The sequence below is a fragment of the Lepidochelys olivacea genome (assembly GCF_965140295.1).
Source record: "Lepidochelys olivacea isolate rLepOli2 genome assembly, chromosome: 3".
Taxonomy (NCBI): Eukaryota; Metazoa; Chordata; order Testudines; family Cheloniidae; genus Lepidochelys; species Lepidochelys olivacea.
The window spans coordinates 91,678,194-91,704,556 of record NC_140413.1 but is presented as its reverse complement, the minus strand read 5'-3'; the positions used below and the strand labels follow the sequence as shown (position 1 = coordinate 91,704,556).

The 26,363-nt window shown below is 41.1% G+C and overlaps 1 protein-coding gene and 1 long non-coding RNA gene across 2 annotated transcripts in view; one reads left to right on the top strand and one right to left on the bottom strand.

The window, feature by feature from the left end:
• Positions 1–26,363, top strand: part of CEP85L (centrosomal protein 85L) — a 180,319-nt gene that overhangs the window by 144,263 nt on the left and 9,693 nt on the right. The window contains exons 5-10 of the mRNA XM_084625108.1: positions 6,496–6,613; positions 9,329–9,505; positions 16,146–16,298; positions 17,939–18,093; positions 19,840–19,957; positions 20,456–20,506. Of these exons, the coding sequence (XP_084481234.1) occupies positions 6,496–6,613; positions 9,329–9,505; positions 16,146–16,298; positions 17,939–18,093; positions 19,840–19,957; positions 20,456–20,506 (772 nt within the window). The remainder of the gene's footprint in view (positions 1–6,495; positions 6,614–9,328; positions 9,506–16,145; positions 16,299–17,938; positions 18,094–19,839; positions 19,958–20,455; positions 20,507–26,363) is intronic.
• Positions 16,309–26,363, bottom strand: part of LOC311518999 — an 88,949-nt gene continuing 78,894 nt past the window's right edge. Inside the window, exon 3 of the long non-coding RNA XR_014711173.1 lies at positions 16,309–17,056. This is a non-coding gene — a long non-coding RNA (uncharacterized lncRNA). The remainder of the gene's footprint in view (positions 17,057–26,363) is intronic.

Here is a 26,363-nt window from a genome sequence, read left to right as displayed (position 1 = left end):
GTTGTAATATCGCAACTTTCATGTCTGTAATCGCGTGACCAGAGAGATTGAAGTGTTCTCCGACTGGTTTATGAATGTTACAATTCTTGACATCTGATTTGTGTCCATTTATTCTTTTACGTAGAGACTGTCCAGTTTGACCAATGTACATGGCAGAGGGGCATTGCTGGCACATGATGGCATATATCACATTGGTGGATGTGCAGGTGAACGAGCCTCTGATAGTGTGGCTGATGTTATTAGGCCCTGTGATGGTGTCCCCTGAATAGATATGTGGGCACAGTTGGCAATGGGCTTTGTTGCAAGGATAGGTTCCTGGGTTGGTGGTTCTGTTGTGTGGTATGTGGTTGTTGGTGAGTATTTGCTTCAGGCTGGGGGGCTGTCTGTAGGCAAGGACTGGCCTGTCTCCCAGGATTTGTGAGAGTGTTGGGTCATCCTTCAGGATAGGTTGTAGATCCTTAATAATGCGTGGGAGGGGTTTTAGTTGGGGGCTGAAGGTGACAGCTAGTGGCGTTCTGTTATTTTCTTTGTTAGGCCTGTCCTGTAGTAGGTGACTTCTGGGAACTCTTCTGGCTCTATCAATCTGTTTCTTCACTTCTGCATGTGGGTATTGTAGTTGTAAGAATGCTTGATAGAGATCTTGTAGGTGTTTGTCTCTGTGTGAGGAGTTGGAGCACATGCGGTTGTATCGCAGAGCTTGGCTGTAGACAATGGATCATGTGGTGTGGTCAGGGTGAAAGCTGGAGGCATGTAGGTAGGAAAAGCGGTCAGTAGGTTTCCGATATAGGGTGGTGGTTATGTGACCATCGTTTATTAGCACTGTAGTGTCCAGGAAATGGATCTCTTGTGTGGACTGGACCAGGCTGAGGTTGATGGTGGGATGGAAATTGTTGAAATCATGGTGGAATTCCTCAAGTGCTGCTTTTCCATGGATCCAGATGATGATGTCATCAATATAGTGCAAGTAGAGTAGGGGCGTTAGGGGACGAGAGCTGAGGAAGCGTTGTTCTAAGTTAGCCATAAAAAAGTTGGCATACTGTGGGGCCATGCGGGTACCCATAGCAGTGCCGCTGATCTGAAGGTATACATTGTCCCCAAATGTGAAGTAGTTATGGGTAAGCACAAAGTCACAAAGTTCAGCCACCAGGTTAGCCGTGACATTATCGGGGACAGTGTTCTTGACGGCTTGTAGTCCATCTTTGTGTAGAATGTTGGTGTAGAGGGCTTCTACACGGGTGGCTAAGTTCTGTGAGATCTGGGAAACATGTTTCCAGAGCTCTGCCATGTGTCAGAACTGGTGGCCCCAGCTCTTGGCTGTTCTGCCTGCTCGAAGCATTGGTATTGTTGGGCTGAGTATTATTATTATGTGTCCAGATAAAACCAGGTCTTTATATGAACATCCGTGGCTAGTGTTCCCTCCCCTACACTGTCAAGCACCACTGATCCACAGGAATTAAGACATTGTTGATGCCTGAAATGAAAGGTATTTGGTGGAGAAATGGCAAAGAGAAAAGGATTTTACAGAAGACTTGCAGATTTTACAAAAAGGTGGAAATAGAAGGGAACACATCTTTTCATGAAAAGTAAAAGGGTTTACTGTAGGTATATCAGGATCTTGCATGTGGCATTTGGGACTTGGGAATCTAATATGTAGGAACCAGGTGTTGTCTGATGCACACGTTTGGTAACCCCTTTGACTTCAGTTGGGTTGCACGCTGGATATATCAAGATTGAATGTGGCTTTTGAGATTTATAATGATGGTTGGTGTTTTTAAAAAAAATGGGGAGGGGAAGGTAAGGGGACCAACAAAGAACATACCCTCAGGATACTGATTTGAAATTTTGTAGGAGATCAAGGGAAGAGAAAGATATTGCTATAATCAGAATATAACAAGCAGATCATGTCTGAGAAGAAAAACACATTTTAAAATTCATTTTACCCCCCAAAAATGAAACTGCTACACTGCAGAATTTTTCTGTGGAAATTGAATATGGTATTCTGGGTACAACAGGATCTTTCATGTCGTTAAAAAGAAGCTTCAAAGCTTTCTCTTCTGCTCCTGGATCAGAGCTTTCTTTATGCCTTGAGGAAAAGGTGCAAAGATTTGAGATGTCTTGCAGACTAAAATCTTTTTGAAAAGCAACTTCAATGTTATATTTGTATCAATTATTTGGCAACAAAAGTAGACCGTAATACCTCCTTTTAATGAAGATTCCTTCATAGGTATCACCGTATATATATATTAAACACCGCTCCCAAAAAGGGTGCTTTCATTTCTCAGTGTTTGTTTTATATAAAAACATAGCTTTGCTTCCCTTGAATGCAGCTCCTTTAACTGGCACTTTAGAAGTATGCAAGTCATTTCTGCTCACCCCCTTTCCTCAGGCTGACCCTGCTGGCATACACAAGAAGCCAAGTCTGAGATTTAAAAAACAAACAAACCAACCCCAAAACACTTTTAATTATCTTCTGGCTCACAGTAGAGAAACTGAGCTGAAGTAACTAAAAGTCCATGTATTAAAAGTAACGTTGTTGGTGTTTTTTCTTTTTTCCTACACTCAGTATTGAATTTTGAGAGATGGCCTTTCATGAGAGAATGGTGGTCCTGTGAATGAACAAGATTGTTCGTTTGTTTTTCATTGCAGTCAGACATACATTTTAGCTATAGCTGGCTGAAAAATGCAATTTGAAAAAACAAACGAAAAAAAAAAAACATGACCACAGAAGATAATTTGGGGATAGGGCTGTGAATTTGAATTTTTTTTTCCAAACATCAATTTGAAAACAAAAAATATCAGTGAGCTCTAGTTTTGTCCTTTATGAAGACAGAGCACACTGTTAAGGTGATTAATATTAAAGCTGACCTAGTCTAATAATAGCTCCGTCTGGAAGGTGAAACTAGCTATCTGTTTCAAGGTTGGTTAATTGTTTTGGCCTACCAACCTTGATATTAAACTTTGCCATTTATCTGAGCAGAGGCTTGAAAAGAGCCTAAAGAGTCTTCTTGAAAGCGCTAGAATTATTAGCTGAAGACAGGCAGGCTGTCAGGTATAGTATTTCCACTGCCATGCATAGGCTATATTTGTGAGGTCATCTGAACCTCTTACACACACTTTTTTTTAAACAAAGCCCTCACAGCCTGTGGTTATATAGCGTATTAGTCGTAACAGCTGTGGGGTAACAAAGGATTAAAACTATCCTAGCATATGACAACATCAGCAATGAAATGCACGTGGTGTGAGGTCTTTCATTGTCAGAGAACTCCAAAGACTTATAGGATTATATGCATATAGTGAATATATTTCTATAACGTTTGTTTTTCATTCTTTGTTCATGAATAGCCATCAGCTTTCATAGTTTTGTTTTTCCTATGGCCTGAAGTTAGTTTACTGTAGAGAGTTCATCTTAAGGAAGACAGTTGCACAAAATTACATCATCTATGAAAACCTTTCCTTGATGTCTTTTGTTGACAAGTTTTTAGGATGGCAGATAAATTCTAACTACACTTTGCAGGCTAACAGAAAAATAGTGAGACAAATTCAATCCACTGTAGTCATTTACACCAGGGATTAATTTGGCTCATTTTATCTGCCTCTGGGGATTAGTGGGAAGAGAATTGGTTTTAAAAAAAAAAAAAGTGATGTATTTTGAAGTTCAGTGGTATTTTTAAATGCTCAGTTCAACTGTTTAGTATCTGTTCAGGAATGCAAATGTAAAGCAAATGTTGAGATATGATCAACTAAAAGAATAGGAGAGTGCAGTTGCTTCAACAGTTGAGTCATGGTTACTTACATAATTTAAATCAGACTTGGTGAAAATGTTCTAATGAAATACGTATGCACAATAATGACTGTTCACCTTTTATCATCCTACTTTGACCTCAGGTTAAGAGGTCTCATATTAAGTGAGTTTGCTGAACTTGTGATTGTGACCAAGAACACAACAGAATTTATGAAGACCTCATCATCTCTTTCGTAATGTTGTGTCTCTCTTTCTAGTAAAAATCACATACTCTCTACGTTCAAATCCTCTCCCTCCATACCAGGATTTGCAGCTCTTGTTATTACTATTATTTGAAATGCAATAGTGCATAAAGACCCAAATCGAAATTGTTTATTGTAGCATTCCCCCTCTTTTAGAGCAAATTTATTTTTTCCAGTGTTACTCATTCCTTCTTAACTGGGCTCATTCCTTCCACATAGGCTGGGAAGGAGGAGGAGAAGTGGCTAAAAAAAAAATTTTCATTGCATCATAGGACATCTTGAAATTTATTTATTCTTATGAATTATATTTAATGAATGGTCTTAATATGCTGTACAGTTAAGCCTTTCTTATATTTTTTCCATACATTCCAATACATGTATAATATGTACCACACTGTATGCAACAAACATTTTTTGGGACACGTAAATTTACCTTTTTTAAGCAGCAAATCCCTCTTTGAGGTGGAATAAATGGGACACAGTCTGTTCATGGCCAGCTAGGTGAATTTTCCTGGCTAAAAAAAAAATCCCTCTAAGTGGGCTTTTATGTGTGTGGTTTTACTTTTTTTTTCTCCCATGATTTGGCCTCAGACTCCTTACCTAACTAATCAAGGATTCCTTTCCCTAACCAGCTTTTCATGTTTTTTCCATTTCTTGCTGTTTTACTTTTATGAAAACCTTTTGATGCCTCCTGGGAATATTTGGAAGACATTCAATTTAGAAACCACTCTGGTTATGGATTATAATTTTTATGGGTGTTTTTTTAAGCTGTTTTGCTCAAAGGTGGATCTCTTTCCTCAGAAATTAATCTGCTCCTGCTGTTTATCCCCACTCACCGCAGGATATAATCTCCAACGAATTTAATTGTGATGTCACAAATAGGTTTGTGAATTTAGATGATGTATAAGCAGCAGGAACAGATGAATACTTAATCAATGATCCTGTTCTCCAGCAAATCCCTCGTAGTATAATAAAACAAAACCAATCAACCAACCAAAGAAAACCAACCAACCAAAAACACCACAGAACAATACAAAAAGGGTGGAGGGGAGGGGAAAATTGAGGAGAAATACAAAGAATGAGAGAGATGCAGAATTTTTACTGTTTCTAAATAATGTCCCACCAAGGTATCTGTGTCCCTTTAAGGTTTTCACTGGCCAGTGTGACAAAGCTGATTGTAGTTGACCATAGGAAGTCCTATCTCTGAGGAAAGAGATTAGTGGACTTCTTGGGCCATATGTATCTCTGATGTAACTCCATTGACTTGTAAATTGACATCCAGGGTTGTGTTTGGCCCTCTAACCATAGTAGTTCAAAATCAGTTATTTTATAAATAGTGGTATAATTTATGCCTCTGGTGTAAACTGGTGGGAAGATTGGTGCAAGCAATAAAGTAGTTTAACTTGTACAACTTTGATATCTAGTGCTGTGTAAACTTAAATGCACTATAGCTCATTTGTCAAGTAGTCAGAAGAGAAAATAGTAAGCAGAAAAAGGAACTAAAAGGAGGACCTTAGGTTAAACACTGCCATCCTTATTTTATGGTCATGGCTTTTCCTTTTAAACTTTCTTCTGCCCCCTGTTGGTGTGTAAATTTCAGTTATGTGAAAAAAGCATAACATGCAACCAGAGGAGCAAAAGCAGGTGTAACCCTGCCCCTTTTCTAACCCCTGGTATAAAAGACATCTCTACTTGTCAAATTCATGGTGGTCTCAAGACACACTTCCATAGGAGTTCCACCTGGATTCTCCAGGCTGAATTTAGCTTATTTTGTATATGCTTTATGGGGAATATGTGACCATGTATCTTAGCAGAAGTTGGATAGGAGGTGGGGTCCTAGGAGTTGGGGGACAGGGAGCAGAGGGGGTTGGATAGGGGTGGGGTCCTGGGGGGCAGTTAGGGGTGGGGGTCCCGGGAGGGGGTGATCAGGGGACAAGGGGGGGGTTGGATGGGTTGTGGGTCCTGGGGGGCCTGCCAGGAGCTGGGGGTGTGGATGGGGTCGGGGCAGTCAGAGGACAGGGGGCAGGGGGTGTGTGGTTGGATAGGGGGTGGGGCTCCGGGAGGTCAGGGGACAAGGAGCAGCGGGGGTTGGATGGGTCGGGGGTTCTGAAGGGGGCGGGACGTGGGAAGGGTCAGATAGGGGACGGGAGCCAGGCTGTTTGGGGAGGCACAGCCTTCCCTTCCCGGCCCTCCATACCGTTTTGCAACCCCAATGTGGCCCTTGGGCGAAAAAGTTTGCCCACCCCTGGCTTAGTGGGACTCCAGTTCTGGCCCTAATCTGGATTAATTTCAGATAGGCTGTTGTGGGAAATCCCAGGGTTACTATAGATTCATTATGGTGAAACATCTAACTTTGGCCAAGTGGAGCCTATAGTTTTCTCTTTCACGTGCTCAAAGTAAGTTGAAGGTTGGTCTTTATTACTAGAGTGTTATGAAATATAAATCTTCAAGATTCATGGTTTTCTCTCCTTCTCCCCACCCCCCAAAGTAATCTGACTTTATGTATTACAGGCAGAAGCAACAAATTAACAGTTTACATCAGAAGATACGGGAGAATGAATTACGGGCTCAACGTGCCAGGCTGAGCCATCTTGTGAATTGTGAAGAACCTTATGTGACTAATTTACAGGTAAAATGGTTATCTTTGTTTAGGTATTTCAATATATATTAACTGAACGCATCAGAAATACCTGAGGGCATGTTCACAGTTCCACTGCAGGCCAAAAACTAAAACTGTTCAAATTGTTTGTCTGTAATAATGCCTAATACTCATACTTTGCATACATTTCAGAATGTTCTGTTAAATGTCCTTTTCTCCAGTAATTGCAGAAGTGTTTAAATTAAGTATTTTTATAGTAAGTATATTTTGTGCTTAACATCAATTTTACTAGTGTGTGTGTGTTTGAAATCTGAAAAAAAATGTGTGTTGTGAAGACTGAGGTTAGAGCCATCATAGTATTCAGCCAGCAGAGGGATCTCTAAGACAGGGTGCAGGGTAATGTTAGAGATGAAGTTAAATGAGGAAGAGATATAAAAAATAAGAGGTTGAACAAAAGTAACATTTTTACAATGTTCGCTATAGTGTCAGAAGTTCAGCACCTTAAAATAAATGGAAAAGATGTAGAAGCCTGGGCTGTGATGGTCAAGCAAGGGACCAATGGGGTAACTTTGCATGGCAGAACAAGACAACAAATTTGGCAGGGACACTTAAGTAGGACCTGGGATAGTAGCCAAAGATGCATCTAGAAGGAAGGTGGGGTGGGGGGGAATGACAATGGCAAGTGTAGACAAAATATTCTCCTATCCTGTTTCCCTTGTATCACCTTAACCTTTTTGTTGTTACAATCAATGGACGAGATCCTCAGTTCATGTGCTTAAGCATAACTCCAGGTATGTCACTGGAGCTATAGTGATGTACCCCAGCTGAAGACCTGGCCCAGTGTATGTATAAGCTCATAGAAAGAGGAATCTGAATGCCTGATCATTGGCTTTTTGGGGCGGAGAATTTAGCATGACTGTAAGCTAACAAATGTATTGACTGAAATGGAAACACCATGCATTGTTAATTATTTAGGGAAAGATTTTCAGGCACCTTAGGGGGTTAGGTGCTTAATCTCAGCTGTAGGCACTTCTGCAAAATCTCCTTATTTTGTAAAATTATTTTAAAATTGTAAACATGCTTTTCTATACTGAAATAGTTACCTACTAGAGATTGGGTGGATGTGAGTGGATGTCTAAGTATTGACTTTTTTTTCCTACATGAAAGGGGTAGTGACCCCAAAACCTGAAAGGATGTTCTGGGTTGGTTTTATTTATTTATTTATTTAGCAAAAGGGTGTTGCACACAATTGTACATATAATCATATTAATAATAAACTTTATGTAAAATGTTAATGAAGGCTTTTCATAATTAATAGCATTTTTAAAATCAAGCCTCAGCGGATTTCTGCTTTAATTGGTTTATTCAGCATCTATTCCTGGGAGTTATTTTTCTTAACTGTATTCCTCATACATAGTTTAATCTTTGAAAAGATTTTAAAATTATTCTGAATATTTTGTCCGTTTTGTTAAAGGGACGTTGTCAGCTCAGATATCATGTCTTTTAACAAAATCAAATTGCCTCATAAATTCCAGTGTAGATTATGGAAAGGGAAAGATTTTTTTTAAAAAACGCAATTTACTTTTCATCACTCATGCTACCTATCTCCATCTTGCGCTTCTCTCACCATGGACAGTGAAAACAGAAATGTAATTTTCACTCCTGTGAAAGAGGAGGCAGCTTGGTGCAGTAGATAGAGCAGCAGATATGAAACATAGGTTCTGTTCTTGGCTCTGCCACTTCTGTGATCTTGGGCAAGTCACTCCATCTTTCTGTACCTCAGTTTCTCCATCTGAAATATAGGGATAATCATGCTTACCCTCTTTCAAAAAGCTTCTAAAGATGTAAGCACCATTGCAATATTTTGGTTTGTTCATAGTCATTTGTAGTCTGGCTTGCTTTTTGGGTTATAGTGCAGTGTTTGGGGTTGGAAACACTACGGATGTCTTGGCTTCTGTAAAAGAAAAACCTAAATTTGGAGCCAAATTTGACATGACCCTGTCCCTTTAAACATGTTATGGAGATCATCATAATTTTTTATTTTAAGGTCTGATTGCCAAATTCAGATATTCTCCTGCTCCACAAAGTATAACTTCCAGAAATTCATGATGTATTAACTTATTTTTTGACAGGTTTCAGAGTAGCAGCCATGTTAGTCTATATTCGCAAAAAGAAAAGGAGGACTTGTGGCACCTTAGAGACTAACCAATTTATTTGAGCATGAGCTTTCGTGAGCTACAGCTCACTTCATCGGATGCATCACTTGCATCCGATGAAGTGAGCTGTAGCTCACGAAAGCTTATGCTCAAATAAATTGGTTAGCTTATTTTTTGATGCTTATAAATAGCTCAGACATCCGATATTGGCTGAAAAGTAAGCCCCACTCTGTCTGCGTACAAAAAAACGTGATGTTGTAGAAGACTATGCCTTCCCTGTGAGCTTAGGCTGCGATTCCCCTGTTTGTGCTATTGACAGCCGTGCTAGCTTGCTGAGAGCTGGCATGAGTATGTGTAGATGAGCAGGGGAATCACTGGGCTTGTAGTGTAGATGTAGCCTAATGCACACCAGTGCAGTTATTTTCCATAGCTTGTACTGTGTCACCTCTCCTCAGTAAACATGCTGTAGCATGTGTGCATTTTCTTTGTAAGCCAGGCACTGTATTTTTAAATCTACCAAGTGAGAGGGTTTTCTCGAAGAGCTAATGTCAGCTGTACTTTAACTATACTTTTTTTCTTGTTTTTAAAGCATCCACAATATGAGATCACATCATTGCAAGCTCCATTTTCAGAAAGATCGGTATCCCACTGTGAGGAGCTTGAGCAAAAGCTTGCATCAGTTGAGAATAAGGAAATGCAACTCAATGAGTTTCTCAAGCAAATTTCAAACAAATCCAGTGAAGAGAAAAAGAAGATGGAAGAGAAAGTAAGTGGCTTTCATGTTTAGATTTCACCTTTTGTGCCATGGTGTATCAGAACTTTTTAAGTAGAAAGCAACTAATGTGTAGGCTCTGATTTATCCTGCGGGGTCTATAGCCAGTCCACAATATGGCATTTAAACATGCCGGGCCTGATTTACCACTTGTTCCAGTGTTACATGGTATTATGCAATTACTTGATTTCGCTGCACTGCGTGAAACTGGAGCATCACAGTGTGACTCATGCCCAGTAGAAGTGTACCAAACTTCAATCCTGTCAATAGAGTGGCAACATGATTTCCCTGTCCAGGGTGAAAAGGGCTTTTAGTTTTTCATTTTAAAAAAACCCTCTTGGACAGGGGCAGTCTTGCTATTTGTATGTGTGTTCAGTGCCTACTGCAGTGAAGCCCTAGGTGTGACTGTAATACAGGTAACAAATAATAATAGCCAAACAGATGCTATATACTGCCACAGATACCATAGCCTGTAGCAGTTTTTTAACATGGCTGCCACATGGATTGGAACTTGTTAATATGGATGTAACTCTGGAAACCTTTTTTTAAAAATGCCTGTGTTGCTAGTCCTCCCTGTCAAGGTTCCTTCCCCTACTCTGAACTCTAGGGTACAGATGTGGGAACCTGCATGAAAGACCCCCTAAGCTTATTTCTACCAGCTTAGGTTAAAACTTCCCCAAGGCACAAAGTCTTTGCCCTTGCATTAGGTAAAACACTGCCACCACCAAGTGATTTAACAAACAATCAAGCAAAGGACCACTTGGAGTTCCTCTTTCCCCAAAATATCCCCCCAAGCCCTTACACCCCCTTTCCTGGGGAGGCTTAAGAATAAACAAGATGAGCACAAACCAGCCTTGGATTTTTAAGACCCAAAAAACCCAGTCAGATTCTTAAAAAACAGAACTTTATTAGAAGAACAAAAAAGGTAAGAGAACAACTCTGTAAGATCAGAATGGAAGATAATCTTACAGGCAATCAGATTCAAAACATAGAGAATCCCTCTAGGGAAAACCTTAAGTTACAAAAAGACACAAAAACAGGAAAACACATTTCCTCCAGCACAGCAAATTTACAAGCCAAAACAAATAAAACCTAACGCATTTTCTAGCTAGATTACTTACTAACTTTGCAGAAGTTGAAGGGCTTGCATCCTTGATCTGTTCCCGGCAAAGGTATCACACAGTCAGACAAAAGCCTTTTTTCCCCCCTCCACATTTGAAAGTATCTTGTCCCCTCATTGGTCATTTTGGGTCAGGTACCAGCGAGATTACCTTAGCTTCTTAACCTTTTACAGGTGAAAGGATTTTGCCTCTGGCCAGGAGGGATTTTATAGCACTGTATACAGAAAGGTGGTTACCCTTCCCTTTATATTTGACACTCCCTAAAGTGGAACATTCAGAACAGGGGCGAGAGAATGCTGGCTGAGGGAGCAGTAAAAACAACTCACTAAGATAGCATTAGCCTCTCCTGGAGGGATGAGAAAACTATAGGCAGCTTCACTGGTGTTAGCCCGAATGTAGATGGCTTTCTCTGTTCCAGCTGCCATTTTCAGCACCATATTAATTAAGCTTGCTCCCTGCAAGCGCATATGACCTGGTGCTAAAATCACCCATCTTCATTATTGGTTTTGTGGTTACTAAGGCGAATGAAGCCAAAGAGGGACATTTTCTGTTAAAATTCCATGGTGTCAAGAAGGCAGTAGGTTTGTAAGCACAAAGGCTTGTAACAGTGTGTTGAAATCTTAATTTTTGTTTCTTTATTACTTTCAGTTGAGCACGTTCCCTTAGAAGGAACATCGCCTCCTCTGAGCAATCCTGGATACATCTTAAAATACGCTACACCAGTGGTTTTCAAACTTTTTTATTGGTGACCCCTTTCACATAGCAAGCCTTTGTGTGCAACTCCCTTTATAAATTAAAAACACTTTTTAATATATTTAACACCATTATAAATGCTGGAGGCAAAGTGGGGTTGGGGTGGAGGTTGACAGCTCGCAACCCCCTGAAGGGTTCCAACCCCCAGTTTGAGAACCCCTGCGCTACAGAAACTGACAACTCAATTTAATTTCAAAACTCCATTAAATCATGTCTACAATAGAAAAATTACCATTGCTGATAAGTGTCAGCAGAATGGACCTGAACCTCTCTTGAATGTTTGAATGGTATTCAGAAACCAGTTAAAACCTGTTGCTGACACTGTTTTCAGCTCCTGTCAATTAGGTTTGCTCAGGATGTCGCTTTCAAGGAAAATGGTATCCATGTGCCTCAGCCCAACAGTCTGAAAATTCATGTGATTTGAAGCACTTATTAACATGAATAAACGAACATATATTTTTTTAAAAATACCGTGGAAAGTTTGGGACTAGAACCGCTGTGTCTAATACAGCAGATACAAGTCTCATATATTGAGCCATTCTGCCTTCCAGAGTGAATATGCCAAATCAATGAGTGAAAAGCTGCTGCCTCCTCTCGGAGAGGTGCAGCGTAGAAATTACAGTGAAAGACAAGGACGGCTCCCGATTCTGGGCTGTTCTAGGAGTTGGGCAGAACCTCTGCAGCCTAATTCACTACACAACCATGACTTATTCTCTAAGCTCCATCCAGCCTGTGGACTGAATGAGGCAAAGATCCTGTGGGAAAAAATATGTGATCATGTAATTAAATGAATGCATTAAAGTAGGATGGGATTGTAATTGTAGAAAGGAGGGAATACAGGGCCAGAAAGGGCATGTGCTGCTGTAGGGACACAGCTGACAGGCGGTCTGAACTCTAGACTGGGGGCTAGGTCTAGGAGGCAGCCTATCTGCATGACCCCTGTGCACCGTCACGGTGCTGCTGATAGGATCAGTCAGAACCCACAGGGGAGAAGGCCCCTGATCAGTGACTGAGGGATTGATGCTGGGGGTATGGAAATTATTTTGCTCATCTAGGGATGATAAAGCTGATTGTTACTGAGAAAGGTGTTGAAGTGATTTCTGGTTGAATTCCTCCTCCCCAAAGGCTGTGGAAGGGATCTCCATTCCAAGGCAAGGGGTGGGGGATTGAAACAAACTAGTAGTAAGGGAAACCTGTTCTCCCCCTGCTGCATACAAGAGGACCAAATTAAGGTTTCATGGGCCACCTTAATACTGATATTAACACTAACTTTTGAGGGCCGACCTTTACAGGAAAAATAATTCTCAAGGAAGGGGGGAGAGGACACTGGGGATGTGGAGATGGAAGGAAGGGGAATATCAGTGGCTGACAATCCAGCTAATAGAGGGAGAGAAGCTACAGATCGTGATTGCAGGAGAGGACCTCAGGTTGTGGGTGCAAGAGGGAAAGGAAGATGTGGAGAAGGCCATTATATCTGTCCCTGAAAATGCAGGAGGATTTTAGTGGGCCAAACAGTTATGCAAAACCTCACTGAAGAAAGCACAAGCCCAGCATCCCCTAAAGGAAGATATGTTAGAGGAGCAAAGGCATTTTGGAAGGTCATAGGTTTGGATGTATCTCCAAATACTTTGGGGTTTTATCTGGTAAGAAATACCTTAGAACAGCCTGAATGCTGTATGAGTTTTTGAGGCCCTGATAATTAAGAGATTCATATCAAAACTACCGTAATCTTAAAACATCACAGAATGTGTATATAGCCCTCCCGTAGCCCCCAGGATCCTGACTTGTTTAGAAAATTGTCCCTAAAAAAGCTTTTCCGATGTCAGCTACTAAGCACTTTTATAGACTCCATCATTAGACTCTGACATTGCCAGTGTCACACATAACATTTGTTTTTCAGCAAGATGGATGTTTCCAGCACTAGACACAGAAACACCAATTGTATGAGATATTTTAAAGGGTTACATTTGACACTTATTCATAGCGACACATGTTTCTAATCCTATAAATTGCTAATCTGTTGATCTGAGCAATATGGGTAGAGTTTTCATTAAATCAGATCCTGAGTTTGAAGACAGGTTTTGAGCAGTCTTTTTTTTTTTTTTTTTTTTTTAAGTCCTTGTTAATAAAGCAAGTGCCAGGAATGCATGTATGCGTACTGATCTTGGCTATCAAACATAGCAAAGAAATTATTTTGCAGGCTGAGGGTGAATTAAGATTCCTGTAGAAAGTCAGCCTTAACAAAGCTGCTATTTCATTGTGATGTCCTCTGATGTAGTTGTTGGACTGTGTCAAGGTCAATTTTTTGGCTCAGATTCCTATTGGGTTTAGTCCTGATAGATATGTATTTGAAGCTGTTTTTTAATTCCTGTAGCTGTTGCACAAAATAATATCCAAAACAAAACATTTAGGACATCTGTTTTGAGAAGATGTTATCTGGCTACCTATTTATATTGTGTGTATATTATAAAATGAGAGTTGAAATAACATTTTGTAACTCAAGAAGAGTATCATGAGTAAACCACTGTTACTGTCGTAGTGGGTAGAGCATTGGACTCAGGAAACCTGGGATCTGTTCCTGGCTCTGCCACTGGCCTGATGGGTTACCGTGGACAAGTCACTTCACCTTTTTGCCTCATTTGCCCCTCTGTAAAATGGGCCTAATGATAGTAACTTCCTTTGTAAAGCACTTTGAGATCTAATGATGAAAAGCACTGTTTAAGAGCTAGGTGGTATTATCACTGCTCTACCTTTAGGCACCACATGAATCAGGACTCCATTGTGCTTGGCAAGCACATACAAACGGTCCCTGCCTGAAAAACAAGACAGACAAAGGACAGGAGGGGAAACAGGCACAGGGATGTGAAGTGACTTGCCCAGTGCCACACAGCAGGTCAGTGGCAGAAGCAGGAATAGAACCAAGTCTCCTGACCCCCAGTCCACTGCCCTATCTGAGGCTATGCAGTTTGTTGTGTACATGGCTTTGAAACACAGTATTTACCCAAGAACTCGGAAGCATGTATGTGTTATAAGTTTTTGGGTTGTGTTGTTTTTAAGTAGGGCCGAATGCTCTAGTGGCTAATGTGCCACAGATCAAAGAAAGCTATCTCAATTTATACAGAATAAAAAAGCTCAAGAACTAGGAATAAAAGTGGCTATGTTGTGTGATGCTTAGTGACTCAAACCCACAAAAACGAGCTGTTGCCCCTTGGCTGAGTAGCAAAAATTCAGAGTCTTGCAGAGAGGTTTCCATTTGGATGAAAAATTGGTGGCATAGTATGAGGGTATTTTCTTAGTGCAGTGGTCACCAAGCGGTCAATCGCGATCAACTGGTCGATCCTAGAGGATCTCCCCGTCTATCACGATCTCCAGTGGCATAGCATGGCTGCCGCTAAGGCAGACTCCCTACCCCGGCCCCACGCCACTCCTGGAAGCGGCCAGCATGGCCACAGGGGCAGGGGTCTCCCTCTGCGCGCTGCCCTTGCCTGCAAGCACCTCCCCCGCAGCCCCCATTGGTTGGGAGAGCTGCGGGAGTGGTGCTTGCAGAGAGGGGCAGCATGCAGAGCCACGTGCCCCTACCCCACAGCAGGGGCACGTTGGCCCCTTCCGGGAGCAGCGTGGGGCCAGGGTAGGCAGGGAGTCTGCCTTAGCACCCAGCCATGCTACACTGCCGACCGGGAGCTGCCAGAGGTAAGTGCTGCCTGGCGGGAGGCTGCACCCCAGCCCTGAGCCCCCCTCCCAGAGCTCACACTCCAAACCCCCTCCTGTATCCTGCACCCCAACACTCTGCCCTGGCCCGGAGCCCCCTCCTGCACCCAAACTCCCTCCTAGAGCTTGCACCCCTCCTGCACCCCAACCCCCTTCCCCAGGCTCAGCCTAGAGCCCCCTCCCACATTGCGAACCCTTCAGCCCAGAGCCCGCACCCCCTTCTAACCCCCTACCCCAGCCCGGTGAAAGTGAGTGAGTGAGGGTTGGGGAGAGCAAGTGATGGGGTGGGGGTAGATGGAGTGAGCGGGGCGGGTCTTTGGGGAAGGGGCGGGGCAGATCCTGGGTTGCCCTTAGATTCAAAAAGTGATCTTGGGCATCAAAAAGTTGGAGACCACTATCTTAGTGTAATATGTTTATTTACAAACAAAGTACACTAATCTTGTCTGCCTGGATAGCAGTAGGAACAAAGTAGCACATAGACAGCTCTTCTGCAGTAGCCTCATACCAGGCTTTGCATTATCCCAAGAGAGAATTCTCTGCCTCTGTTTTTTCTCTCCAAGGACTCTCACAGACTTGCAGCAAAATGTAGACTCTCTGTTGACTGTCGACACAGTAATTTTGTTCCAGTCCTCCCACTCCTAATATTTTTCATGTCTCTGACCACCAGGCATGCACACAGAGCAAGCCAAAAGAGTGAGAAACTTCCTAACACTGTGGGCAATTGACATAAAAAAGAATGTGTAAAATAAGGATGTTTTCAATTCCGAAGCAGTGGGTCATATAAACTGAGGTAAAACAATTGTAGCTTCACATATGTTTGATATAACGCAAATATTTAAAGATGGTAATTGTTCTGGGTAGGAGATACTGGATTTAAGCAAAATAAATGACCCTTTGGTGTAATTTTCTGTAATAACTAACCTTTACTTCTGGCTAAGAATGTTGTTTCTAAAGATCTGCTGAGTTTTGAGAATTTGGAAATAGATTCTTCATTATCTTGTACTGGTTTATTTTCTACCACAATAAATTATGTAATCTTATTACTCTTTTAGCTTAAAACCAGAGACAGATACATAAATAGCCTGAAAAAGAAATGCCAGAAAGAGTCTGAACAAAATAAAGACAAACAGAGACGAATTGAAACCCTAGAAAAATACCTGGCTGACCTGCCAACGCTGGATGATGTAGAAAGGCAGAGTAAGCAGGTAAGGGAGAAGTATCTGGTTTTAATAATGCATAACAGGAGAGTAACAGATATAAATACTGTATATTTATAACATATAAAACAGATATATTTATAACATTTAAAACAGATATATCTGTAACAGGAGAGTTACAGATATAAATATATTCTGTGACATGCATTTGTGACTGGGGTCCCAGGGGAGCCACACTGAGGTTATTCAATTAGGGCAAACTGTAAAGAATGGGGCAGACAATCCCTAAAGCTGGTGGATATTCCAATACTAAATTTACCAAGCCAGCACAAAACAGCTTCTGTAATACCTTACTGGTTACCCAGAAGCCAAAACATAGTTCCCTTAAAGCAACCCAGCCTTGGGCTTCCACCCAGATGCCCAAGTCAGATATGATGAGGATTACTGAACATTTTATTCATCATAGAAGAAAGTTATACCAGTCCCTAATGATTGGACAAATTAACTTCCAAGGTAATGAATATTTCAGATCTTACCCATATACATGCTTACAGCCAATTCTTCTTAACTAAACGAAAATGTATTTAAGAAGAAAAGAGAGTGAGTATTGGTTAAAAGATACATACAGACATGAGTACAGTTCTGAGCTCAGTTTTATAGTAGAGATGGTGAGCTTTGTAGTTGCAAAGAGTTCTTTCAGAATTTGTCCGTAGGATATAGTCCAATGTTCATATTCAGGGTGATCCAGGTGGGACTGGAGATCTCAGTCTTAGGACTCAAGCTTCTGTGTAAAGCATCAAGCAGATCTGAAATAAAAAGGATAATAACCCAATGGTTTTTTTTATACAGTTCCAGGCCTTCTCTTGACAGCTCAGAGTTCTTAAGTGAACAATAGGCAACCACTGAGACTTTGAAATAGACATATTTCCTAAGCATCACCAGTAATTAGCTATATGGATTAACACAAGGCAATTGTCCATTTTCAACCATTTGCAGATGATTTGCTATACATTTCAAAGAGAAATCAATACAGTGATATCACTATATTTACAAAAAGAAAGGGAGTACTTGTGGCACCTTAGAGACTCAAGAAAGCTTATGCTCAAATAAATTTGTTAGCGTCTAATGTGCCACAAGTCCTCCTGTTCTTTTTGCGAATACAGACTAACATGGCTGCTACTCTAAAACCTGCCACTATATTTACACTTCATTTAAATGTTAAGATCTCCTTTTGATCTCTGAATTAACAGAATACAGCATAGACAGGGAAAGTTTGGTTACATTGTTAACCTCCAACAATATATATGTAAACACACACAAAACCACAAACATTATCTACCAGTATGTTTCTAAAGGTTGAATTCAGGTCATTTATCTTGCGAGATGCTTTACCCTTTCTGGCCATGTGTCACACCATTATTGATTGTTTTGCAATTCCTCTTGACTGAATTGCAATGGGGATCACATTTTTTCCCCACCTGATTAGAAGACAAATATTTAAAGTGTTAAAAGGTGTTTTAACACGGTAACAAGGATAATTGTAATAGAGTTAAGTGCACTGTAGTTGGAAACAGTCAAAATGAGGCTAAAAGTGTATTCAGAAGGTAAGTGTAAAGCTGGGGCCTGTAGTAAGTACTTCTAATACAAAATTGAGCATTGTATCTGACTATTTGGATGTATTGTTTTAGCTGCATATTCTAGAAGAGAAGAACAAACAACTCCAAGAAACAGTGACCGATTTGGAGAAGAAGCTTGGAGAGACTAGAACACAGTGTAGGGAGAAAGAGCTGCAACTCATGTGTCAGAAAAAGAAAGAAAAAGACCTGGTTACTACAGTGCAGAGGTATGAATACCTACTTGATACTCTGGGACTGTTTCAGCGTGCTTGTTGTTTCAAGCTGCCGAATTCTTTGCAGCTTTACTCCAGTATGGTGTCAATGACTTTTGTGTCACACTGGAACGTATTACCACACAGAGGGTGACAGTGTGACACAAAAGTCATTGACACTGTACTGGAAATATGATGAGATTTCCTTTGTATCATGTTACAAATGATACGATAACAGAGGAAGGGCTGACTCTCACCAGTGTCTTTCTGAGCTGGCAGCATGGAATAGTGCCTGGTGGGGGTTGGGTAGAATAAGCGTGTGCCGCAAAAGAGCATTGTTCAGAGACTCCCAGAATTCCAAACTAATAAATAAGCCTGTACTGGGCTGTAGGAAAGCTCAGAAGAAATTTATTGAGGGGTAAGCTAAGCATGGAAGGGTCAAAGATTTAAAAATCCTGCGTCCATGTCCTAATGGGGAGGTATTTGTTCTGAAGCGGGAGGATATTTACAGGGACATTTAACTGCAGCTTGTGCCCTATTGCTGGCCTTACATAATCATAAAAGAACAAATTGGGCAGATTTCCATAGAAAAATTCCAGATGGATGATTGAATGAGACAATGTTGTTATGGTGTATGTTACATTCTTTATACTACTTAAAGGCATAATTTTAAAAGGAAAAATATTAATTGGAGTTATGTGATGAAGACGGCCAAAAGAGAGAGGTTATGGAAAGCATAATTTCTCATAATTTGGGGTGGATGTCACTTTAATTCAGGGCCCCTCACTTGCCTAAATGTACATGCCAGTAGCAGTCTAAAAGTGTGTTACTGATGAAAGGCTAGCCAGTTGGGACATCTAGTCAGGCAGATCACTGGGCACATTGTTTCCATCTTACAGCTGATGCACGCTTTTATTTGTGCCCGTGTAATCTACCGTGGTGGTTTTTGTCTTTCCTGAAAGCCTACAAATATTTGAAATGATCTCTGGCTTCTATATTGGAAAACAGGATTGTCACTGTAATAAAATACACTTATTTTTGAGAGCTACTGAGGGGGAAAGCTCTGGCAGCATATAGGGGCTTTAAATGAACTGCAGGGGGCTGAGAACATTCCTGTGGTGCGTAAACAGTGTAATGGCTGAGATTTGTGGCTTTATGCTGCCCATCATAGGGGGCAGGAATGACAGACCATAGTGCTTGGCACTGTGGGCAATTCTGGACTGCAGTGGAGCTCATAGGGACCCCATAGGCAAATTGAGTAAAGCTGCTGTAAGAACAACCCCCAGGACTGCTCTGACTAATGCTGGAGCTGTTTCAGCCCCCACAGCAGCCCATAAAATGGGCAGCACAAAGGTGTTTTAAAGTCACATTTGTTCCCCTCTCTCTGGGTGCACCTCTGGTGCCATGCCTCAAGAGATGCAACACAGAATCTGGTCCAGGATTTATTTTTTTAACCAGGCAACAAAGTATTACAAAGGTGCAGTATATATTGGATTAGTAATAAAACTTTCCTGTGTATTTAGATTGATCTGTTCTTGTTAATGACATGGTGACTTCAAGAAATCCAGGATTTACACCTGTCGGTTTACTTATACATGAAGCTGGAATCTACTTGTAAAGTCTTGGTGGGTTTGGTGAGAGACTGGGTGATGTTGCTTATGGTGCTTTTTAAACCCTCCACTAGAACATTTTGCAGTTTTGTTTCCTTGTTTTCCCAATACATTGACTAGTTGCTTTTCCATTCTTATCTCTGAATTGCAGTTTGCAACAGAAAGTAGAAAAATGCCTGGAAGATGGTATCCGCCTCCCCATGTTGGACACAAAACAGCTTCAGAGTGAGAATGAATGCCTCAAAGAAAAGAACGAGAAAGCCCACAAGGTCAGTCCATGAAACTGATTAGATGAACTGTCAGCAGCGTCCACAGAATGTCCAATTGTGTTCCTTTGTAGTCTTTTTCTCTCACTCAATTTTTCACGTGTATTGCTGATTCCGGTTTTTCTTCAACACGTGTTTTATGGGTCAGTGCATTTGTTTTGCATGAATCTCGGTTGCACAAGAAAATGTAAACCATTTTTGGTCAAATAAAATACAGAGAGACTTTGTTTTTACCAAGAAACTGGCCATAAGTTAATTGTGATTGTGTAATTAGTAATTTCATGATGAAGATTGCTGTGAGTGTTAAGCAGTATTTCTCTCTTTTTTTTATTATTATTATTTACTTCTTCAAGGATAGGTCATTTGAGTTCCGGGTTTAGACATTTATAAAAGAAAAGAGGGTTGCTAGATCAGAAATTATAGAGATTATTCTACTTAAAACTCACAGGGTCTATCATCTTTTTGAATGTGGCACTTAGTCATATTTCCCTTTTTTTATAGGTTATAGACAATCAACAAAATCAGATAGCTGGGATGATTTTAGAAATTCAGGTAAGGAAATGTATATATTTTGCCATTGGTTTAGTCAGCTGCAGTTTATGATAATGTGCTATTAAAACACAGATATACAGTATCTGTCCAGATAGGAGCTTGGAGTAGAAACATCTCCTTAACCTTAATTCAACCTTAACTACAGTTATCTGCATTCCCTCGTAGCGTCCTAATTTATTCATTATTGATGTTTTACAAAGTTTCTTTGCATTGGCCATATAATTTGGTGGAAAAAACATTAAACAGTAAATGCAAATCTGTGAAGTAGTATGTGGTTTCGCTAACTTCATAACTGAATTTAAATTTCAAGTGTGAGCAAAATGAAATTGGGCAACTGAAAGTCCTAATATTTAGTAATCAGTAAAAATAAGCTTTTTAGCACTTCGCAGATAGAAACAAATTGGATTCCCAGCATAAGGTGGAAAACTGCCTCCCTCCAAGCTGCCTTATGCTGATGGTCTAAAGGATGTCATGTCAGATATCCTCAGAGTGGATTATGTCACTTTTGGTGCTATTGATATGACTGCACACTCTTTAACAATGCGTCATGGGACAGGCACAAATTGTAGTCAGATAAGAAAAAGAAATGCACGTTAAACACCTAAATATTGAACACTAGCAGTTGTTCAAAGGCTGCAGTCTTGAATGCATGGAAATCTAACAGGAATGGGTTTGAAATAAAAGCCACTATTGATGAGTTGCTATAGTATGAATGATCTGGCATACCTGTTAACAAAAATAAGTAAGTTTCCTTCACTTACTTTCATAAAATAACTGATTAATTTTACCCATCAGTTGGACTGACTGTTTAGTAGCTTAACACACTTATGCCATCACGATGTATTCCTGGATCTCTCCAGTTCCCCTATAGTTTTAACCTCCTCATTCCATCTACTTTCCTGGTACTAGATATATCAGTGGACCTCATTAATATATGGTGAGGGTCTTACGCGGAGTCAAATTGTGTGTTGAGCTGGATTAGGACCAGTGGCTACAAGCTCTGCTTCATTTATTGGTACCAAGGCCAGCATTGCCCTAACCTGAGTTAGCCCCAGTAACCATTCTATGTCCATTGTCAGAGCTTGCTGCTATTGACAACCTATTTTTAAACAGTATCTTCAGCACAGGATGCTCGTACAGTTAAGAGGTGGAAAAAGGAAAGCTTGCATACCTGACACTTGTGCCCAGCGTTCTGTCAGCTGTAGTTGACAGGCTGGTTCTGTTCTCATACCATCATAAGTCAGGTCTGACTCCACTGAAGGCAGTGGAGTTACGCAGGCAAAACTTGGTTTTATATGAAAGGAGAGAATGGCTTCTTATCTCCATAATGTCGCTGAAGATGCTGTCAGTTTCAGTTACCTGCTGCATAAGTACTGGGTGTGCAATGTAGAAAACTTTCACCCTTAGAAAATAATTGAGGGTCATAATGAGTTTAAAACCAATCTAGGTATGAGGACCAGGATCTCAGGTGCAATGGGGTACCCGTCAGCACACCCTCAGGGCCAACAACAGCGGGGACAGCCAGATTGCAGCATGCTCCATACATACTCCTGGTTTGGGGGTCCTGGAAAGGGATGGTGGAGAACTAGCTACGCCAGCTCTATGCCAACAAAGGATTTGGCATGCCTGGGGAATCCTCAGCTGTCTATTTAGGGCAGCTTTAAGTTGCCTTTTTACTCCCAGAGCAGTGCAAAGAGGACTCTGTGGGACCAGGGATCTTGCTCTCTCCTTTAAAACTTCTCTATTTTTAAATTAGGATCTCTTTCTTGTCTTCCTGTTTGTAAGAGAGGTGCTTGCCCCTGAATCGCATCTGCTTCCAGTTTCCTGTAAGCAGCTCTTCAGTGCCCCATTTGGTGGCAACCCAAATAATACGGTCTCTTCCCATTAGAAGACTCCTAGATACAGAGCACCAGCACTTGCATCCAGGGAGATCCATAAACACCCCCCAGAAAGATCCACAGTGAGCCTTAGGGACCAGGTGGTAAGCACTAATGGCCTGCTGCAAATGGGAGGCTTTCAATTGATTTCAGTGGGTTTTGGATCAAGGCCCAGCAGACCACCCCCAAAAGCACAAAAATTGAACTTTAGAAGCTGAGAAGCTCTCTAGCCTATTTCTCTATGGAGTCAGCCCCCCCCAGAGCACCCAGATTCCCCTCTGTAGACCTGCCTGATGCCTCGTGTGCTCCTCCATTGTCATTTTGTGCTTCTGTTGAGAGAGGAAGGGAGAGAAGAAATATGGCTGTTTCACCAGCCCCGTTCCTCCCCAGCCTGTTCCAGAATAGGGAGTCCTAGGCCGCTCCAAAGGGGGATCAGCAATTTCAGGCTTGTTGACTTCACAGCTGAGTAACCCACGTATCTTGGCAGGACTGTTTTTTTCTTTTTCCTTCTCCCCTCCCCTGCCATCTTGATATTTTTGTGGGGGTGGAGAAGAAGGTTTCAGTGATTGTTCCTGGCCACCAGGGTTCCATCAGTCCATATTTACTTGACCTCTGACCTCATCAGTCATTATGTAGCACTTGTTCTCCTGTCTCCTGCTCCCGCTGGGAGTTTAAAGGAAATTGCAGGTGAATTGTTAACATCACTAGAAGAAGGAGAATTTCTTTCCAGAACCAGGAAGCACAGAATGTGGTTAAGCAAAACCCAGACTAATCATACCTTTTTGAATTTTACTTATTTACTCAGTGAGTTCATCCACAATTTAAAATTATGCTTTATACGTGTATTTTCAGTTCAGTATTTTCTTTAAAAAGTAGCCCCTCAAATATTATTTTTGATATTTGCCTCCTAGAAGTATCAGCTGAAATGAAAACAAATCCTGCTCCAAACAACAATTTCTGACCATTTTAATTTCCTGTTTATTTGTAATGGTTTTGATCTTCCCGTTTTGTTTTTTTTTTATTGTGAGAGATTAATGTCTTGGTTACTTTTGAGATGTTGTTTTGCGTGCCGAACATCTTCAAAAATAGAAAATGTAGATGGCAGTTGCTTTTTTAAAATTCCGGTTCAAATGATTAAATTAGATTGTCACAGAACTAACATTTTCTTTAGGAAAAAATAAAAATTAAGAAGGATAGAAAAGCCAGATTGTACAGGGCACTTGTTATCTAACGCATATCTGGCGTTCCTATTGTTGGAGCTATTTGTGTATCATGACTGATGGGATTAACACAACTGAATTTTAGCTTCATATAGAAAATGTATAAAGTAAATCACACAGCGAGAGGGGAAGGGAAAACCTATAGTACTGTGTGTCCGGGATGGTATGTGAGTGGGCACTTAGACATGAAGCTCCTACCCAAGGTAGGATTAATAATTAATACAAGTTTCCAATTTTAGTGATCCCTGGCAAATGCCAGTGACTCATGAGCTGATGACATACATATGATGCAGTAAAAAGAACAGGAGTCCTTGTGGCACCTTAGAGACTAACAAATTTATTTGAGGTGCCACAAGGACCCCTTTTCTTTTTGCGGATACAGACTAACATGGCTGCTACTCTGAAACATGTGATTCAGTGTAATATAGAATTGTATGTGAAATTATTTCCAGACTATTCATTGATGGAGTGTGACTACAGTTATACATAAGACACAATGACAGAGAGAATTTTGAAAATCAAATGGGAAAACTTAATAGTACCTTTGAACATGTCTTTTTAAAAAAAAACCAACAAACTTGTAATGTGCATAGATGGGATGAACATAAAACAAAGAATGTAAATGTACATTCAGTGTGACTGTTAAATGACAGGTTTCAGAGTAACAGCCGTGTTAGTCTGTCTTTGCAAAAAGAAAAGGAGGACTTGTGGCACCTTAGAGACTAACCAATTTATTTGAGCATAAGCTTTCGTGAGCTACAGCTCACTTCATTGGATGTGAACTGTAGCTCACGAAAGCTCATGCTCAAATAAATTGGTTAGTCTCTAAGGTGCCACAAGTCCTCCTTTTCTTGTTGAATGTAAAAACCTCTTTTAGTTGATATAAATGAACAATATCTGGGGGGTCTACATCGGGGTGGGCAAACTTTTTGGCCCGAGGGCCACATCGGGGTTGCGAAACTCTATGGAGGGCCGGGTAGGGAAGGCTGTGCCTCCCCAAACAGCCTGGCCCCCACCCCCTCCCACTTCCTGCCCCCCTCAGAACCTCCAACTCCCCTGCTCCTTGTCCCCTGACAGCCCCGCCCCATCCAACGGCCCCCTGACTACCCCCCGGAACTCCCTACCCCTTAAACTCCCCTGCTCCCCACCCCCTTACTATGCTGCCCAGAGCAGCAGGAGCTCACATTCACGCCACCGTGCTCCCTGGCAGGAGCGGAGGGCCAGAGCGCTGGCGCATAGCGAGCTGAGGCTGTGGGGGAGGGAGGACAGCAGGGGAGGGGCCGGGGGCTAGCCTCCCTGACCGGGAGCTCAAAGGCCGGGCAGGACAGTTTGCGCACCTCTGCTCTACATGGTGATTTAGCACACCACTGAGTAAATTCTCTTATTATTCACCTTTTAGAAGTCAAAATGTAATAGGGAAGACAAATCCTCTGTATTTGGTTCTGGTGTGTCAGAATAGGGAAGCAGCAGCACCATTCTTCATTACTTTCAGGTTAATGCATTTGGAAAAGCTCTATGCTATTGGGAGTCAAATGGGCAGTGGGTTAGTGCATTAGCCTTTGAATGCAACTCTCAGAGTAATTTCATATTCAGTCAAAAAGGAATTAGTTTATCCTAAAACTTCATGGGCATTTTTCTGTGCCCCAAAAGCACTGTACAGTTTGGAACAATTCAGCACAATTTGCCATGGTTGCTTCAGTTATTGCTCTTCTTCTCCTTGAGTTCTTCATATCCTCAAGAAAAACTATTAGAGAATTGGGATGAAACCATAAGGTTCCTATTGAAATTGAACTATAGAACTTAATAAAGAACGATTAATCTTACTTTTTTTTAACCATCTTCTTAGAATTCTCTGAGAGAAGTGATTCTCTATTACATTTTACAGGACTTTTCCAGGAGTCCACATAAGAAAATATTCTTCTGAGCCAATGCCATTCTGTACATGGGCTAGCATTATGTAGTAAGCAGTAATCTATGGAGAACCCATTTTAATTCTTGCAACACGACCTTGAGTTCCACTGGCCTGGAAAGGTTAAATCAAAATAGTTCCACCAGTGAAGAAGTATGCAGCATTGCCACGTATGCTCCTACTGTATTTTGAGCAAGCTAGGAGTGGATTGACATCAAATAATTGGAACTGGCAACAGGTTTTACATATTAATGTGCTGATCAAAGGCTATAAAGGAACCTTTGGGTGCACTGCGAGAGCATATCACTGGCTTTGAGAGCAATAACATTACCAACATGAAAAAAATCCCCCTTTTTTGAAGCTTTGCAAGAGTCTGTGGTTTAGAGCCTTAGGAGTTTATATAAGCAGTAGCTCAGCTTTATTAATATTCTGAGTGAGGCAGTTTGACTGCTTCTCTTTCTGGATTTGAGCCAAATAATCCTGCAAAGCATATAAACATAGATAAGGGAAATCATCAAGTGGTGAAATAAGTCTGCATGATCCTGACAAAGATAACTAAGGTCATACTGAATTGCAATATATGTCCCAGTGGAACTATGTATGTGGAGGTGTCTCTTGGAACCCAGAAGTAACCTTTGTAAGCAGGAACTAGAAACCCACTACACCAGCAAAAGATGACACGTGCACTTAATCTGAAATATTAATATTATTTAGTGATGTACGTTTTCAGAACTATACAAACATTAACAAATTCCACATATTTGTGCAGAGCAGGATTATCCCTATTTTCGAGAAGGAGAACATGGAATGTTACGTCACAGTGACATACAATAAGTACAGATAAGTGTTTT